General features: G+C 43.0%; 1 protein-coding gene across 13 annotated transcripts in view; it reads left to right on the forward strand.

Annotated features, from left to right (window-relative positions):
- TANC2 (tetratricopeptide repeat, ankyrin repeat and coiled-coil containing 2) overlaps positions 1-15,665 on the forward strand; it is a 281,670-nt gene that overhangs the window by 166,810 nt on the left and 99,195 nt on the right. For all 13 annotated transcript variants that reach the window (XM_032996633.2, XM_032996632.2, XM_032996634.2 and 10 more), the window contains 2 exons: positions 7,997-8,145; positions 14,698-14,884. In XM_032996633.2, coding sequence (XP_032852524.1) covers positions 7,997-8,145; positions 14,698-14,884 — 336 coding nt within the window. The remainder of the gene's footprint in view (positions 1-7,996; positions 8,146-14,697; positions 14,885-15,665) is intronic.

Consider the following 15,665-nt stretch of genomic DNA (forward strand, 5'->3'; position numbering starts at 1 on the left):
GGAAATGTTACATATATATATATATATATATATATATATATTTCTGAAAGTTTCCTGCAACTTTATTTTTGCTGCTGTTAGTTGAGTGTGGCCAGCAGTGGGCAGGGGAGCCGGCTGAGGTTCAGCTTTGCCCCCCGTCTGCAGGGCGCTGCATGCTTCGCAAAATTACCACTGCAGCTAAGCATCATCCCAAAAAGCTCAGGAGGAGGGAATTTTTCCAAGCTTCTGTTGAAGTCATGCCACCATACAGTCGACTGTGTTTGCACCATGAACTTATTTGTATTCCCATCACAAAAGTAAAACTTGGTACTAAAGTTGCCTGATAGCAGAGAGGACGGTTCCTGCTTTTCGTTTTCTTCCTGGATTGTAACAGTCATGGTGTGTAATGTCTGTTCGTGAGATCTGTGTCAGGTTTATGATGTGAAAAATGGTAAGAGGAGGGAGCGTGAGAGGTTTTGAAAAAAAACAGAATTAAAATCTGGTTTGAGTGCATGCTATGCGACATGCCTAATATAGCAAAATAAATGTACAAAATTCTGTTTAAGTGTTTTGCACGGATTTGAGCAAACAAATGGTATTTAAAGGGAGTATTTGATCTTTTTTGATTGTGAATCATATTTAAAAAACACTCTGCATCAATAGGAGTGTAAGATACCATCCTTGAACCTGTCTGGAGTAAAAGGTCAGTTCAAAGAGCTAAAAAATAAATACCAAACAACTTTATTTAAGAGTCAAGGCCTTTGATCAGTCAGTGTTTGATGAGAGGTTGTATGTTTAGAGCCAGGAGCACAGACCCATGTGTGTGATCAGGTGATGTTTTGGAGATAAAATGCCAAAACTGTAAAAGAAGAAATAATTGCATCTCTGCTTTCCATCAGTGGGGGGACTTACTGCCTCGGTCATGTTGTCCTTGATATGTTAAAGAGCTCAGGAACCTTTTCAGGGATCTAAGTGGAATCCCACTTTTAAGAAATGTTCTGCACACCCAGGCTCATATTTATGGTAATCATGGCCTTTTTATTTTTTTTTATATATGTTCAGTGATCAGTGCACTGAATGTCCTCTCATTTCCCCCGTTCCCTTTTCTTTGGTACTTAAATGGGAGCTGAAATGCAGGAAAATTCATCCCCAAATGTGCATGCAGAGTTGTTTTTTTGTTTTTTGTTTTTTTTTTTTTTTAAATCTAGAACATGAAATGCATTGAATTAGATTTTATGATAGCATTGAAAATACATTTACTGCCTATCTGTGGCTCAGTATGGTTTCTGATTAAAAATAACTGTCTTGCTGACAGTCTGCTTGAAGGAATATTAAAGGACATCATCAGCAAAGGCAGTGGGAAGGACTGGTTAGGAAGCAGTGTTTCTATGTGGTGCAGAGGAGAATTTCTTTTGTTTGAATTTCTTCTTAGAGGAAATGTCTGTGGAACTTGTGCAAGAGACGGACTTAGTGGAATTAATGATGGGAATTTTTGCAGTTTCTTACAGAAATTATTGGATAGGGCAGCCACAGCCACTGAAGCAAGCAGAGCTGGAGCAGTACACAGGGCACGGATTGAGTCAGAGCCACAGTTTGAACACCTTTGTAGTTCAGGGTTAGTTTTTTTGGCTAGCTAGAGGGCTCTGGTGTCAATATATGAAGAGACTATATTTATTTTGCTATTTGTCCATGATGTGATTTAAGTTGGTGGGGCCATTTTCCACTGCTCTCACAGAACTACTAGGTATCTGAAGAGCAGCAGTATAAAAATAGACATTTAAAGCAATGTGTATTGGGTAGCCTTCATCCCTTATTGGTTAAATTTTTAAAAATCTCTTTTTGATGTAAGCAAGACTAATGATAAAACCTTCCATTAATTCTGAGATTAGGGGGATATGCAGAAATGGTCAAGGGCATTTTCCAGATATAGCTCAAGTGTATCCAGAATAATTTAAAGCAGATGTACATAATAACAGGACAGATTCAGGTCACATGGAGAGAGGGAAGCAGTTAGATAAAACTCTGCAGTTATGTAATTGAAGATCAAAATCATAAACGGTATCATTTATTTCTGGCATTTCATAGGTGCTCACTCTTTGCACGTAACTATCCTATTTTTTTTCTTTGCTAATTTAAGAATTACTGATTTTTAAGATAAATCATTTTCATATTCAGGCAAATTCTGTGATGGATACCACTAAGTGAACTGTTACCCACTTCTTCTTGCCAGAGTCTGGCTGAAATAGATTTCACATGCAATTTAGATTATATTTGGAGCCTGGTTTTGGAAGTATAACCATTAAACCAAAAATATTCTCTGGAGTAAAGACACATTGTTAGTGTCTCACTGGGACGCTACCCTGCATCATTTATCTGAATGATTAGACAATGGTAACTATCAAACAAGTCACAGAATTACAAAATAAATCATAAAAAAAAATTCATTTGCTTGTAAGCAATTGTAGCTGAAATGTAGGGCAGATTTTATTATAGGAATTGAAAGGAACTGAATAGAAACAGTATTTTAAAATGACGATGTTCAAAAACATTCTATGTTTTGAATGCTTTCTTGAAAAGAGCAAACCTAATAACTGTGCTTATAAAATTATACATTTGATTTTCAGGGAAATGCTCTGAACATTTATGAGCACTCAAGAACTCCATCCTACTGCATATGACATTAACAGAGGTGTTAGAGTTGACCCCTTCAAAAATATGTGTAGGTATGTGTAGGGAAGACATCTGAGAGAGCTGCCAGGATCCATAGAATTGCTCCTAAAGGGCCTAAATCAGGTAAATTCCAGGGTGGATTGCAGAGGCCTTCTGACGTATTTAAAGTGGGTTGGATTTTTTGAAGGAAGGAAGAATTAGCGGTATTAAATTGCTTGACAAGCTCAGGTTATAATATTTCTAATTTGCATTTTTGCACTTCAGTTAAAAGAAAATTGTTATTATCGTAAAAGGATGGCAAAAGTAGCTTGAAAGCGTGGAGGTGTGCACTGCTGCGATCTGGTGCAACTCTGGAAGCTAAATTATTAAAAAAAAAAAAAAAAAAGAGAAAAAGCTCTCTGTGTGTGCCTTAAGTGTCTGCACTCTTTGAAGCTTCTAAATAGAGTGCCAGATTTAATTGTTTATTATTACTAATTACTTAGGTGTAACATTTGAAAATTGTGCTGCTCCCCAGGGGGCAGAGATGCTCCGTCTCCTCCCGCCTCCTCCGCTCGCTGCCCCGCTGCCCCTGTTGCTCGGCTGCCGGTCAGTCCCCGCTCCCGCCCTTCTCCCACCCGATCGATCGATCGATCGATCTCCTGACCCAGCACTTCAATCTCTGCCTCAACAGCTTTTCTCTCCGCAGGCCGCCCTGCCTTTGGCAACACGAGCTCTCCTCTGCGAAATGACCTCCCAGCTTTCCAGATCCCTGATCTAATTAACCTTCTGCTTGTCTCCCTGTCCATCCGATCCTCTTGCGGCATCCATTCTGGTATAATTCAATCCAGAAGCAAAATAAATAAGTAAATAAAAAAATCATAGCGTGCTCCTCAAGGGCTAGAGATGGAGAAATCACATATTCTCATTTTCTTGTTCCTTTGTTTTCTGGTTTCAGAGTCATTAAGTCACATTTATATTGGATTTTCAAATTTGTTTCCATTACCATGAAGGTTGGACTTCTCATAAGGGAGCAGTGGGTACAGGGACAGAAGCCAGAGTGGCTGGTGCTGGTCTGGGATTGCCTTTCTTCCCCGTGGCTCCGTGCTGGGGAGTGGGAAGCTCTTGCCCTGCTCATTTTTGCAGTTCGTTCCACTTCTGGGGTCGCTCAGTGCGCGCAGCAGCGTTAAGAGTGCGGGCTCTGATTTACGGTTTCCAACATTCTTCTGCTCTGGTAGATAAAAATGCCAGATAGCCTAAACACGTGTCCTTTTAATCTAAAAGGACAACCTGTTTCACATCTCTGTAGGAGCTTTTATTTATTTCTGTCATATAATGCTGCAGTTACCTGTCTCTTCCGAAGATAAAGGATTAAAAGAAAGATGTATCCTTTAGTATAGCTTTTTGGTGACTCTACCTAAAATTTTATTGCCTATTTAATGCATTATTTTGAATGTAATTCTTTTTCTTTCACTTTTTAGAAGATACCTTTAATTTATGTATAGCTCACTACAAAAGAATCTGAATGTCTGATTTTTGTGTTTATTTGGTTTTGCAGTGCACAGTAAGGCTGGCTGCTTATGTTTTTCTTAACAAAAAAAAAAAAAAAAATCTCTATACTGCTTGGACAATTTACGTCTCCTTCCAACCAGGCTACAGCTTTTGAGACTAATCTGTTTTGGAGCTGCTCATGGACTTTTATTTATGTTATTAGAAATAAGCAATTCACTGCAATGTGTTTGTACTCTGCAGGCTATATCTGTGATGAAAGTCCTTGGACTAGTGGCAAACATCTAGTAAATCTCTTTTGGTTTTGCCTCTGTCTTCAGTACCTGAAATTCTGACTCCAGGTTTGGAGCACTTGCCTTGAAATGAAAAACAACAAATTCCAAGGGGGGTAAAGTTTCTCTAGTAAATTCTTTGGAAATAATTTTTAGTAAGCTTCAGAAAAGCCATTCTTCGTATGGGGATCAGTAAATGCAGCGGTGTGTGCAAAACCAACATAATTGGAAGTAATTCCGTCTCTGGCTAAAGCTGAATATAGGCCGGCTGCGTCGGGGTGCAGCTGGGGCACCCACGGGTGCCGGGCGGGCTGGCTCACACCCCGGGGGGTCCTTCCATGGCCATTTCACTGCAACAGGGCTTAAACATGCAAAACCCCTCGCTTAAAACCAAACAAGACATAAAGGACTGAACCAGCTGGCTGAGGATGTCGGCCGGCAGGAAGGTACCGGTTAGGTGGTCTGATGGCTGCTGGGGGCCAAGGGGCCACCCAGCCGGGGGGGGGGGGGGGTATGGTTTACCTGTCCAGCCCAGCAGCATGCCAGCTCGCAAGAACCCTTTCCCTCCTATTGTTTTATGTGTGTATATATAAAAATATCAGCTTTCTGCTGAACACAAAGGGACATAAATTCACACAGTTTCTAGAGCTCCTTGAAGTACTCATGCACATGCAGTGAGTTGGGGAGTTAGGGTTTTTTTATTCTTGTTTAAAATTCCTGTCACTGAGCGTTCTGATACAGATTTTAATATTACTGAATGTTTATGCAGAAGCATGTGAGCTGATACAGGCAGTGCAGCAGCTTCAGACCACAAACTGCAGTGGAGTCTCTTGAATCTGCTGATTGACTTCAGGTTTGCATGTGCGCAGCTGGGCAGTTTGTTAGTGTTTATTAATATAGTAGAGGCTGATTATTTAAGTTCACTGTAGTATATGTGTTTGAGCTGCTGTAGTTTGTTGTAGCAGTAGTGTCAGAATACCTAAAAATATCTCAGGCCAGTTCTGTTATCAACTGTGCACTCAGATTTCCCTGGTGAGACCGGGGGAACCGGGTGTGCTGAAGCGTGTGTAAAATTTGGCGGCAGCACCAACTGGTTAGCACACATGGCAAGGGCAAAAAAAGCCAGTTATGCCCTTTCATTGAACTTAGAAAGAGAGTATTAGGTCTTACTGTCAACCTTGAAAGGCAAGTTACAGCTTCTTCCCTTAATACCCCTTCACAGGCATCTCAGAGCCGTTATGTCTCTTCTTTGACACTCAATTAAATGACTGCACTTATTTTTAAAGACCTAAAACCAAAAGAGGGAATAATCCAGTGCAACAGTGCTTTGCTTAAGTTCAGAGTTGCCTGTACTTTGAAAGCCACGTTCTAATAAAATAAGTGATGGTTCTATACTAAATGTGACGCGCTTGGAGCTCAGCGGCTTCAGTCGCAGCTGTTGGTACCTTGTGCCATGAGCAGCATCTCGCAGGTGAATTAGGGCTGTTCGCAAAGACAGTTCTTACCCTCTGTCTTCTGTGTTCTTATGCGGTGACCTGGGATGAGCTCTTGATTTATTTTACAGGTGGAAGACAGCGTTGCGCCCTTTGGAGATATTTTAGGGGTGGTATAAAAGAGGAGAGGTTTAAGGGCAAGGTTAAACCCAGCCTCCCAGGAGTTCTGTTCTGTTCGGTTTGGGAGCGGTGCCCAGATGCAGCCTGCCCCAGCGTAGCCCGTGCGCTCTCCCTAAATCCTCCCCTGGGTGGGCAGCGCAGGGCTAGATCCAGCTCTTCCTTTCTGCCAGGGTGCATAAGTCAACAATGTTTGAGTGTTATTAATATCATGTGTCCTGAAGACAGAATTGGGAATGCATAATACACTTCTAATAATTATCAGCGGGGCCATATCCTGGGTACGGATATCTAGGATAAATTCTAAAAGTCTACTTTTTTTAAAGAAAAAAATAACCTTGGAAAGAAAAGTCTCTGTAATTTGCATTTTACGTAAATGTATCTGTTCTGGATTTGACTCCCAGAGATAGTGAATGCCCACAGACTGAATGTGGGTGGTCAGCAGTTCAGAAAATTGGGCCATCCATCTAAATTTGTCTCTTTCTTAAATCTACCCTATTCACGTCAGCGTCGTTGAAAGCAGTACAATAGGGATTCAATAACTTAGACAGCTTATTATCATACTATATAATCCATTTTCATAACAGTGAAGTCACCATGTAAGGACTGCTCCAGATGCTCATCTCCCAAAGTTGACGGTGCTTATGAATGTAGACGTGGTTGTGTGTGAGATGCTCCAGGGTTTTTAATTTACAGTAGTGCAGGTGAGACACCAAAAAATCGCTCTAAGCTTCCATGAGATGTACATTATGAGTTTAAATGGGAATTTCTGGAAGCAGCTGGCTTAAATTTTCTGAGGTCTCATACATATCCCAGACTGTGATATATGGTTTTCAGTTTCAGTTATCAAAAAGCAATATTTAAAGTAATATCTTTTTACTGTAGCTTCAGGCTGAGTACTGGAGCACCCCTGAGCCAGGACAGAGCTGGGAAATGGAGATGGGCTCTTTTCCAGATTGTACATTATCAGATGAATAATTAACTGTAGACTAATTGCAAATCCTAATTAGTCTTCTACAACTGCACCAAACACTGTATTGCTTCAGTATAATGTGGAAGCAACTTGACCTTCAGGCTTTAATACTGCTGCTGGTGTGAGCAGGGAAGAACTTGACTTTCAGAATCCAACTTACCTTTGTGATACTGCAAGTCAAAAACCTCCACAAATTTTTGTTACAAAATTAAATAGATACAAAAATGCCAGTATACATGCCTGGCCTTTTTCTCGGTGTGCACTGCTAGCTGGAAGCTTGTCTGTGCTGCTCTCCCGCAGATGGCAGAAAAAAAATGAAGGAAAGAATATTTGGAATGTTGTTTTTGACCTGTTTTATAGACTTGGTGGGGAATTGGCAGGTGGACTTTGTATCATGGCCCCTCCTGTGACAGCACGAGGAGGTTTGGTGGCTGGAGAGCAGAGCTTTCTACATAACCGTGAGCGTGTCAGAAATGGCAGATGACAGTGGAAGGTGCACCTGGGTTTGCTGCCATTGCCGTTCACTGCTTGGTAGCACAGGTTGGCTGCTCTGCATCTCCTGGAGTGCTTTGGAAATGGCACGTGTAGCCTGGTTTCTCTGCAAGTAACTTGGAGGTAGTTTCTTGGCAAGAAAGGAGGGAGAAGGCTCCCCCTTCTCCATTGTTGGTCCAGGAAATCTCATTCCCCGGTGGCTCTGGCACTTCTGGCATGGGCAAAGCAGGATGGCTGGGTCTGCTTCTTGGGAGGTGCTGACAATATAACAAACAGTGAGGGCAGAAATAACAGCTAACGTTAGAAGAAACGTGTATTGACAGCTGGAGCAATGCATATCCTTAAATGAACGACCAGCATAATAATGTTAAAACAGACTTGAATAACGGGAATAACCTGAAACCCCAGATACTGACATTGCAGCATGAAAAGTTAGCGGTGTTTTGTTGGTGAGAACACTGAGCCGTAGCCAAGGTAAACAGTTCCTGTCTGAATCTGTTTTTCTTCCTGTTTAGGTGATACTGAGCAGGAGCTGGGACCACCTCCATCCGTAGATGAGGCAGCAAATACACTCATGACTCGCCTGGGCTTCCTCCTCGGAGAGAAAGTCACGGAGGTACAGCCAGGGCCCCAGTACAGCATGGAGGTGCAGGACGAGAACCAGGTACGACCCCTCCAGTCCTCCCTGCAGACAGCAGTCACTGCGCGGGTTGTGATCCAAACGCATGGCAGAGAGTGGGTAGTTTCTAATTGTGTGGCAGCTGAGTGTCTCATAATGGTGGAATAATTGTTACGAGGTAAAAGGTTGCATCTCCTCATTAAACGGTGAATCATCATTACAGTGCAGCAGTACATGTTTCAGGGATCAGCTGCTACCGTGTGAAACGGCTTCTGTTGTTTTTCTGTTTCTGCAAATGTTGTAGGAGTGGGTAGCATTTCTAATCAGATTATAGTGACCAAAATAATCTCTACTTCAATGGCATCTTAGATGCAATATTTCAAAAGTACTTTAGCAATGTTACATAAAGGCTCACAGTTTCTCCAGGAAGGAGAGGTAAGTGGTAATAGCCTGATTTTACAGATAGTCACAGTTTTTGCTCATGTTTGTGGAACAAAGTGATTTCATGCTTGAAAACAGATACAGAAAGCAAATCATAAAATCTTTATTGTGATGGTGTTTGTTACATCCCCTCTGGCCAGCTGAAAAGCAAAACAGCAATAAGCTCAGGACTACAATGTAGATTTTGTAGAAACTGCCTGAGTTTCCTCTTCCTTACCCTCAAGCCTGGACAGTATACCCGCTCCCAGCAGTGTTGGTGAGATGAGAATGAAACTAGGAGACGGGATTTTTTTGGTTGGTTGTTTTTTTTTTTTTTCAATTGACAGATGAATCGTCCACTATGTAGCAGAAGAGCATGAAACTCAGAAGCCCAGTTTTAATTCTCTCTCCTTTTAATAGTCATTGCATGACTCTGCAGAAGTCACTTAAATAATTCAACACAGGCATTATTCAGAGGACCTGACTTGAGGTTCTGAATTCCTTAAAAAAAAAAAGAGTCGATGAAAGTGGCAGCCAAGAAGATGGTTTCTGTACCTTCAAGCTCAATGCCCATCGTGGCCCTGGTGGCATGTGGGAATCCCTCTCCCAAGTTGTGCCACTTGGAAGGAAACTCGGAGATAAGTTGCTCCACGGAGCCCAGGGCTGCTCCGAGCACAAAGCAGGGAGTGGGGGCTGCACCCTGGGCTCTGTCGGTCCCTTGCTGTAGACTGAACCAAAAGGGTTTTGATCTTCTGCAGGGGCCAAAGTATGCTTGAGAGCCAAGGAATGTGGTTTTGTAAACTTTTTGCCTTTAACACATTTATTAAGCTTTTAACGCTTTCATTCAATTTTTTATGCAAGTTGTGGTGGATTTGAAATGTACTTTACTATACATTGTGCTAGGAAATGTGCTTTTAACAGGCACCTATTTGAACTGAATACTTCAAAGCCAAGCGGAGCTTTCTACTATAAATGGTTCCTTTTGTTGTTGCCTTTTGACAAAAATTAAAATCCCATCTTTTCTCTAAAGCAAAAGATGTCTTTGGAGAATAAATAAAAGAAAAATCTAAAGAGAAACAGCAGAGAGTTGTCCTCTAAAATAGATTGGTATCTTGGGCTGTGTGCTAATTTTTGCATGAAAAAGTTTTACAGGGCCTTTGAATGCTGTTCATGTACTGGTGGAGATAAAGGGAGGCTGGTTCCTCAATTACCAAGTTAATTTTTTTTTCTTTCTTTGTGAGCATCTCCTGCGGTCAGCGCTTGCCTAGAATCGCAGACCACTCAAGGCTGGAGGTGACCTCTGGAGGTCATCTCATCCATCCGCCTGCTGAAGGCAGGGTGAGCTTCAAAGTTGGACCACGTTGCTCAGGGCTTGTCCAGGCGAGTTTTGAAGATCTCCACAGATGGAGAACCAACAGGCTCTCTGGGCTTGACAGCTCTGATTGTGAAGGACTTTTTTTCTTCTACCTCATAGCATCTTTCCTTGATGCAACCTGTGACTGTAGTGTCTTACCATTTATTTCCCTTTGCATTTGGGAGAAGAGCATGGGTGTATCTTCTCTCTAACCCCCTGCAGATGCTGGAAGGCTGCAGCTATCCCTCGATGCAGTTTAGCTGTCTCTTCTCCAGGCTGAATGAACCCTCTCCATCAGCCTCTCCGTCACAAGCTCCAGCCATCTAACAGTCCTGGTGGCCCTCCTGGCTTTTGCCACCTACCACTGACTTCTCAGGACAGGAACCATGCGCAGATCCTGTCCAAGCTAAAGCTGCTTCTGAATTGCAGCACATCTCTTGAAAACCTCTTCATCTCTCCTTTCCAAATTGAATTTCTTCAGCTACCCTATTTCAAGTAGTGTTGAAAATCATGCAGTGAGACATTTATGGCATTTGCAAAGATTAATTCTTCCATTAATCATTGATTAATTAAAATCTGATTGAGACTTTGACTACTAGTTTGCACTTGAATTTAAAAATGAGAACAATTTTCTAGGTTTTAATGTGTTAATTTACATGGCCTGGGCGAAGAAAACGTTCTTTGTATCAAGAGCAGGGACATGGCTGCTGCTTGTTATTCTAACCATGCTTTGCCTTCTCAAGCGAGAAAATAATTATTTGCAATCTCGCCAGTGCTTGAGCTAAAGTGAAGATAAGGAATAGAGGTGTTTTCACTAAAACTGCCCCAATCTGTAAATCAGCACATTGCATTTTTATTCAGTTGCCTTATTTTGAACATGTCAAAGGATATATTTTCTGATCCATATTGCTATGAAATTGTGTGTTTTATGTGCTGTCTCTTTCTTAATCGTGCTTTCCTTAATGAGAGATCACAAATGCTGAAGAATAAATCCTTTTTCTCCTATTTTTTGGGAGACTATTTTTTAACTGCACTGGCTGCCAGAGAAGCACAAAGGACAATGAGACTATGACAGAACAGTGTAATTTTTCAAAGCTTAGTGAAAATGTGACAGATGAAACAGCAGCAATAATAATACAGAATGTTCTGTCAATGGAAATTTATATTTAAAACTTGCACAGAGGAACATTTTTCTATATCAATACAAAAATAAAACATGTCAGTCAATGCCAAGTGATACACCGTGTTATTTAGTAATTTCCAGTTGCAAGTAGCTTGTTCTTAAGGGGCTGCATTGATAACACTACAAATAAAAGAACTTACACGAATATCACTTTTGGCATTTCATGAAACAATAGTTTATCAGCTGGAAGGAAGATGAGTGTACCATTCTTGCACTGAATTTTAATTTGCTTTAAAGTGTAATTTTTCTGTGTCTTAAGGTTAGCGGATGGTAGAGGTAAGTTTCAGCAGGGATTTGTTTAAAATAACAGTTGGAACAAGGGCATAGAAAAACCTCACCATAAAGAATTCATAGTAGCAATCATGCTTTGCATTCTGAAAGATCCCACACGTGAGCTGATTAAGTTTTTAGTATGAGGTTCAAGGCACCTGTGGAGATGGCCCAGTCCAGCCCTCCCGCTTGAAGCGGGGGCAGCTCGGGGCAGGTTGCTCAGGACCATCTCCAGCTGGGTTTTGAATGTCTCCGTTTCTCCTGTGTCAGATGCTCCCGTCCCTCACTCATCTCTGTGGCCCTTTGCTGGACTCACTCCAGTATCCCATGTGCCTCGTACTGGGGAGCCCAGACCGGGGGGCAGCTCTCCAGCTGTGGTGCCAGTGGGGCTGCGCAGGGGAGAAGCGTCACCTCCTTCACCCGCCGGCATCGCTCCTCTCGTGCAGCCCACGAGGCTGTTGGCCGCCTTTGTCTGAACCTCAGAAATAATATTTACCTTAAACTTCATGCAGTTCACTGTACTGCCACTGAGTTAAAGAAAATGAATATTGGAAAAAGTTAATTTAATAGCTCAGGTGTACTGGTGGAGTCTAATCAGCTGTTATAAATCAGAAGAGGCAGTCCCACTGTAGTGCGTAGCTCAGTGAAAACATCTGCTTGATCCTTAGCAGTAATCCAAAAAGAGCCCTGTGTTAAGTTATATTAAGAATATTAATAGGCCCCAGCAATTTTAAGGGGAAAAAATAGTAACGTGTTTTTGTTGAATACTGACACACAGATAGGTTTTAGTTTAGCCACTAGAATTAGTGAGCTAGAAATAATTTTGCAAAATTAAAAACAGATTTACAAAAGTCAGTATGATATTTAGACATCTGAAAAGATTGCAATATGAGAAGATGAAAAAGGTTCGTTGAGAGAGAGGGCGCATGACAGGTGATGTTAAAAACGTGTGAAACCAGAATATACAGGGAGCCAGAATTTATAGAGCAGTCAGCTTGCCTCCAATTCCTGGAAGGCTACTGGGGGAAAAAAAAGAGATGTATTTGTAAGTATCTAGAACATAAAAGAATGGAAAATAACAATAACCATGACCCACTGGTGGCACTGCAAATTGAATGGGGAGAGGAGAGTGCCGGTTTGCATCTCCTGAGTGCTTCAAAAAATGATGGTGTAGTGGCAACCGTCTCACTCACTGGTGGGTATTTTATATGGGAACTGGAGGGGGATTATAAATTATCATGGAAATACTCACACGGTTCATTTTCTACTGTGTTGCAATCTCTCTGTTTAATATAAAAAACATGCCCGTGGAGCTGTCGCCTTAGCACTCCATCCCTGGTTTGTTGATGTGCCAATCCACATTCGGGGCACTCGGTAATTCAGATCGATGTGCTCAGGCTGGTGCCGAAGCGAAGGCGTGGGGCGGCGGAGGGGGCTGCCTGCCTCGGCGCTGCCCCGCCCCACCCCTGGCAGGGGGGCTCCGCTTCGCCTCGAACGCCGGCGTTGTTACACACTGGGTAGGGACTTTTACAAGCCCCATTGGGATACCTCGGACAAATTGGATCACTTCGTTGGAGCTAGACATGGTATCTGCCTTCTAATTTAAAAAACAGTAAATCTTTCATATGTTCTACTTACAAAAGTCCATCCCAGGCATATTTTCAGCTTCGAGTATGCAATAGTGAGGAAGAAAAAAAATTAGATGTCAAACCTGTTCTGCAGTTTGCAAGCATGATTCTCTCTCTGTGGTCACCTTGGGTTCAGATGACATGGAGAAGGGAATACAAATACATACAATTATTAGGAAAGTATTCACACAGAATAAAAGAACTCTCATTTAGGCAAATTCCAAATGGTGAATTAACCTCTGCTGTTCCTTCTTCGGGACCAGTATCCTTTTACAACAACAAATAGTGTCTGCAGAGGCTGACTACGGAGAACAGCAGCCGTGCAAGACAGGGATGACGGTGTTGTGCAGCGTCCCCTGGGCAAGGGGGAGATGGGGTCACCTCCTCTCTGCAGAGGGCAAAAGATAAATTTAAGGGAGGATCCCATGCTCAAAAGCTCACTTTTTTAATGCTTACTTTGTGAATCCTCATCTACTCGGGGGCAGATGGAATGCTGGCCTGCCCCACCGCGGCTGGGGCACGGGGGTTGGTTTTGTGGCAGGGCAGTATTGAAGATGCCCATTTTAAAGTTATTTCCAGATGGTGGCTTTGAGTCCAGTGTAAGGGTGATTAAGTTGCTGGGTTGGGTACACAAGAGCATCTCCCCAGCGCTGTGGTCGCTGAGCCATCTCCTGCGCTTGCCATCCTCCAGTGACTGCCCAGCAGTTTTTGTTGCCTGCAGATGCTCCAGGACGTTCCTCCAGAGAAGGGCGACCTTTGGCTGGGAAAGCTTCTGTATCCAGTAGCCTGTGGTTACAACAGGGGCTCTGTCTTGTATCACAGCTTGTCTCAAATTGAGCTCGAGAGTGATTTTGTTTTCTTAATAAACTAATCTCCATGCACAGCATCAGATGTAGAACCTCTTCCAGGTTTCTCGCACACAGTGTCTTAGAGGGTCTTTCCAAAATAACTTAAAACACTGTCTTTGTAGTGTTGCATTTTTTTGTTTTGTTCTGCCTTTGGAGATCAACATTTCCGTATTACTTTTTGGTTTTGGGTTTTTTTTTTGTTTGTTTGTTTTTAAACTTTATCTGATGGGGAAAGCATGTCTGGGCAGGGAAGGTCTGTCTCATATCTAGATAAGGGATTTCAAGCTTCCTCTTTGCAGGGGTGTAAAACCACTGTTGTTTTTCTTGAATGGAGGAAACATTTACAGAGCAAAACAAAAATTGCAGCCCCATGGAGGTTTCTGAGCAGATGGAAATGGCCCAGAGGTCTTTGTAGGATTTCCTGTGTATGATGTTTCTTGCTGTAAGTAAAGGTGAGATCATGCCATATCCTTACCACCCTGGAGATCTCCCCTTAGAGGCACAAAATTTACCTCACTGTATCATAAATTTTGCTTATTTGTGCGTTTTTTTTTTTTTGCTTCGATACTAGTGAGAAGTTCAGTACTAACAAAATGATCAAAATTCCTAATAAAGTACGGAATCGGGCTTTTGGTAAATACCACTTGATTTATGTTTTCTGTATTTCCTATTGAACGTGGGAGCTGGAATCTCCAAAGCGTGACGTAGAAAACAAGCCCAGTGTGTCTGCGTTTACCGCAGATGCGGGCTGGCACAGCGGACGCTTCCGTTTTGAACAGCAAAGCGCTTTTTGCCTTCACCACGCCAAGCGAATCCTCGCGCCTGAGCTCCAGAAAGGCTTCCCCCTGCCTCTTTCCTCCCCGCTCCCAGTGACCTGTCGTTCCCGTTTTCCAGAGCTCGGCCGTGACGCAGCGCATCAGCCCCTGCTCCACGCTGACCAGCAGCACGGCCTCGCCGCCCGCCAGCAGCCCCTGCTCCACGCTCCCGCCCGTCAGCACCAGCGTCACCGCCAAGGACTGCACCTACGGCGCCGTCACCAGCCCCACCTCCACGCTGGAGAGCCGGGACAGCGGGATCATAGGTGAGCGCCGGCACCCTCCTCCTCCTCGCTCCGCTGCTGAGCCAGGCAGTCGTCGACTGTCTCGGCTGAACAGGCGTTATTTTAGATAACACACGCAGGCTCGCGTTATTCCAGTTAGCAGTGCCGTGACCAAGGTGAGCGGCAGCCCTCCATCCTCCCCTTGGCGTAGGTAAAACTGCGGAGAGTTGGTAAAAATCGGGATGGATGAGGTTGCTGAATGGCGCAGAGTTTTGGAACTTGCTTAAATCCTGAAAGAGGAAGAGTTTTGTCTTCCTTCTGGTTTTGCATAACGTCTTCACCTTTTTGCTCCTTGCAATCTTTCTTCCCAACACATTTTTGCCCCCTTTAACTCTAGCGAGGCTCTTGATTTTTTTCCTACCAAGTTTTGCTTCTGTTCTGTATCCTCTTACCCTCTCCTTCAGCTCCTGTCCATGCCTCTTCGTGAATGTGGGGATGGTAATTTAGAGAGACACAAGCCTTTTGGTCCAATAAGGAAGATGGGATGCTCTTGGTGCCAGGCAATGGCTGTTATTTCTGCTGCCATCCCCTCCTACTACCTCAAGTAATTTGAGAAGCATCTATTTTTTCAGCATTTTCCTTCCCTTAATGCCATTTAGTCGATAGCCACTGATCTTTGATGTCAGAGGAGAGAGAATGGATGATGGCATCGCGTTCATAGTTCAAACACTGTTGGATTATGTTGTTATAAATATAAAAGACTGATTACCTTCTGTGCCCCATGACTGTCACTGCAACCTTATTGGTGACTCTGCCTCAAAAA

The sequence above is a fragment of the Tyto alba genome, unplaced genomic scaffold, assembly GCF_018691265.1.
Source record: "Tyto alba isolate M040663 unplaced genomic scaffold, T.alba_DEE_v4.0 Super-Scaffold_12, whole genome shotgun sequence".
In the NCBI taxonomy this organism is placed as follows: domain Eukaryota; kingdom Metazoa; phylum Chordata; class Aves; order Strigiformes; family Tytonidae; genus Tyto; species Tyto alba.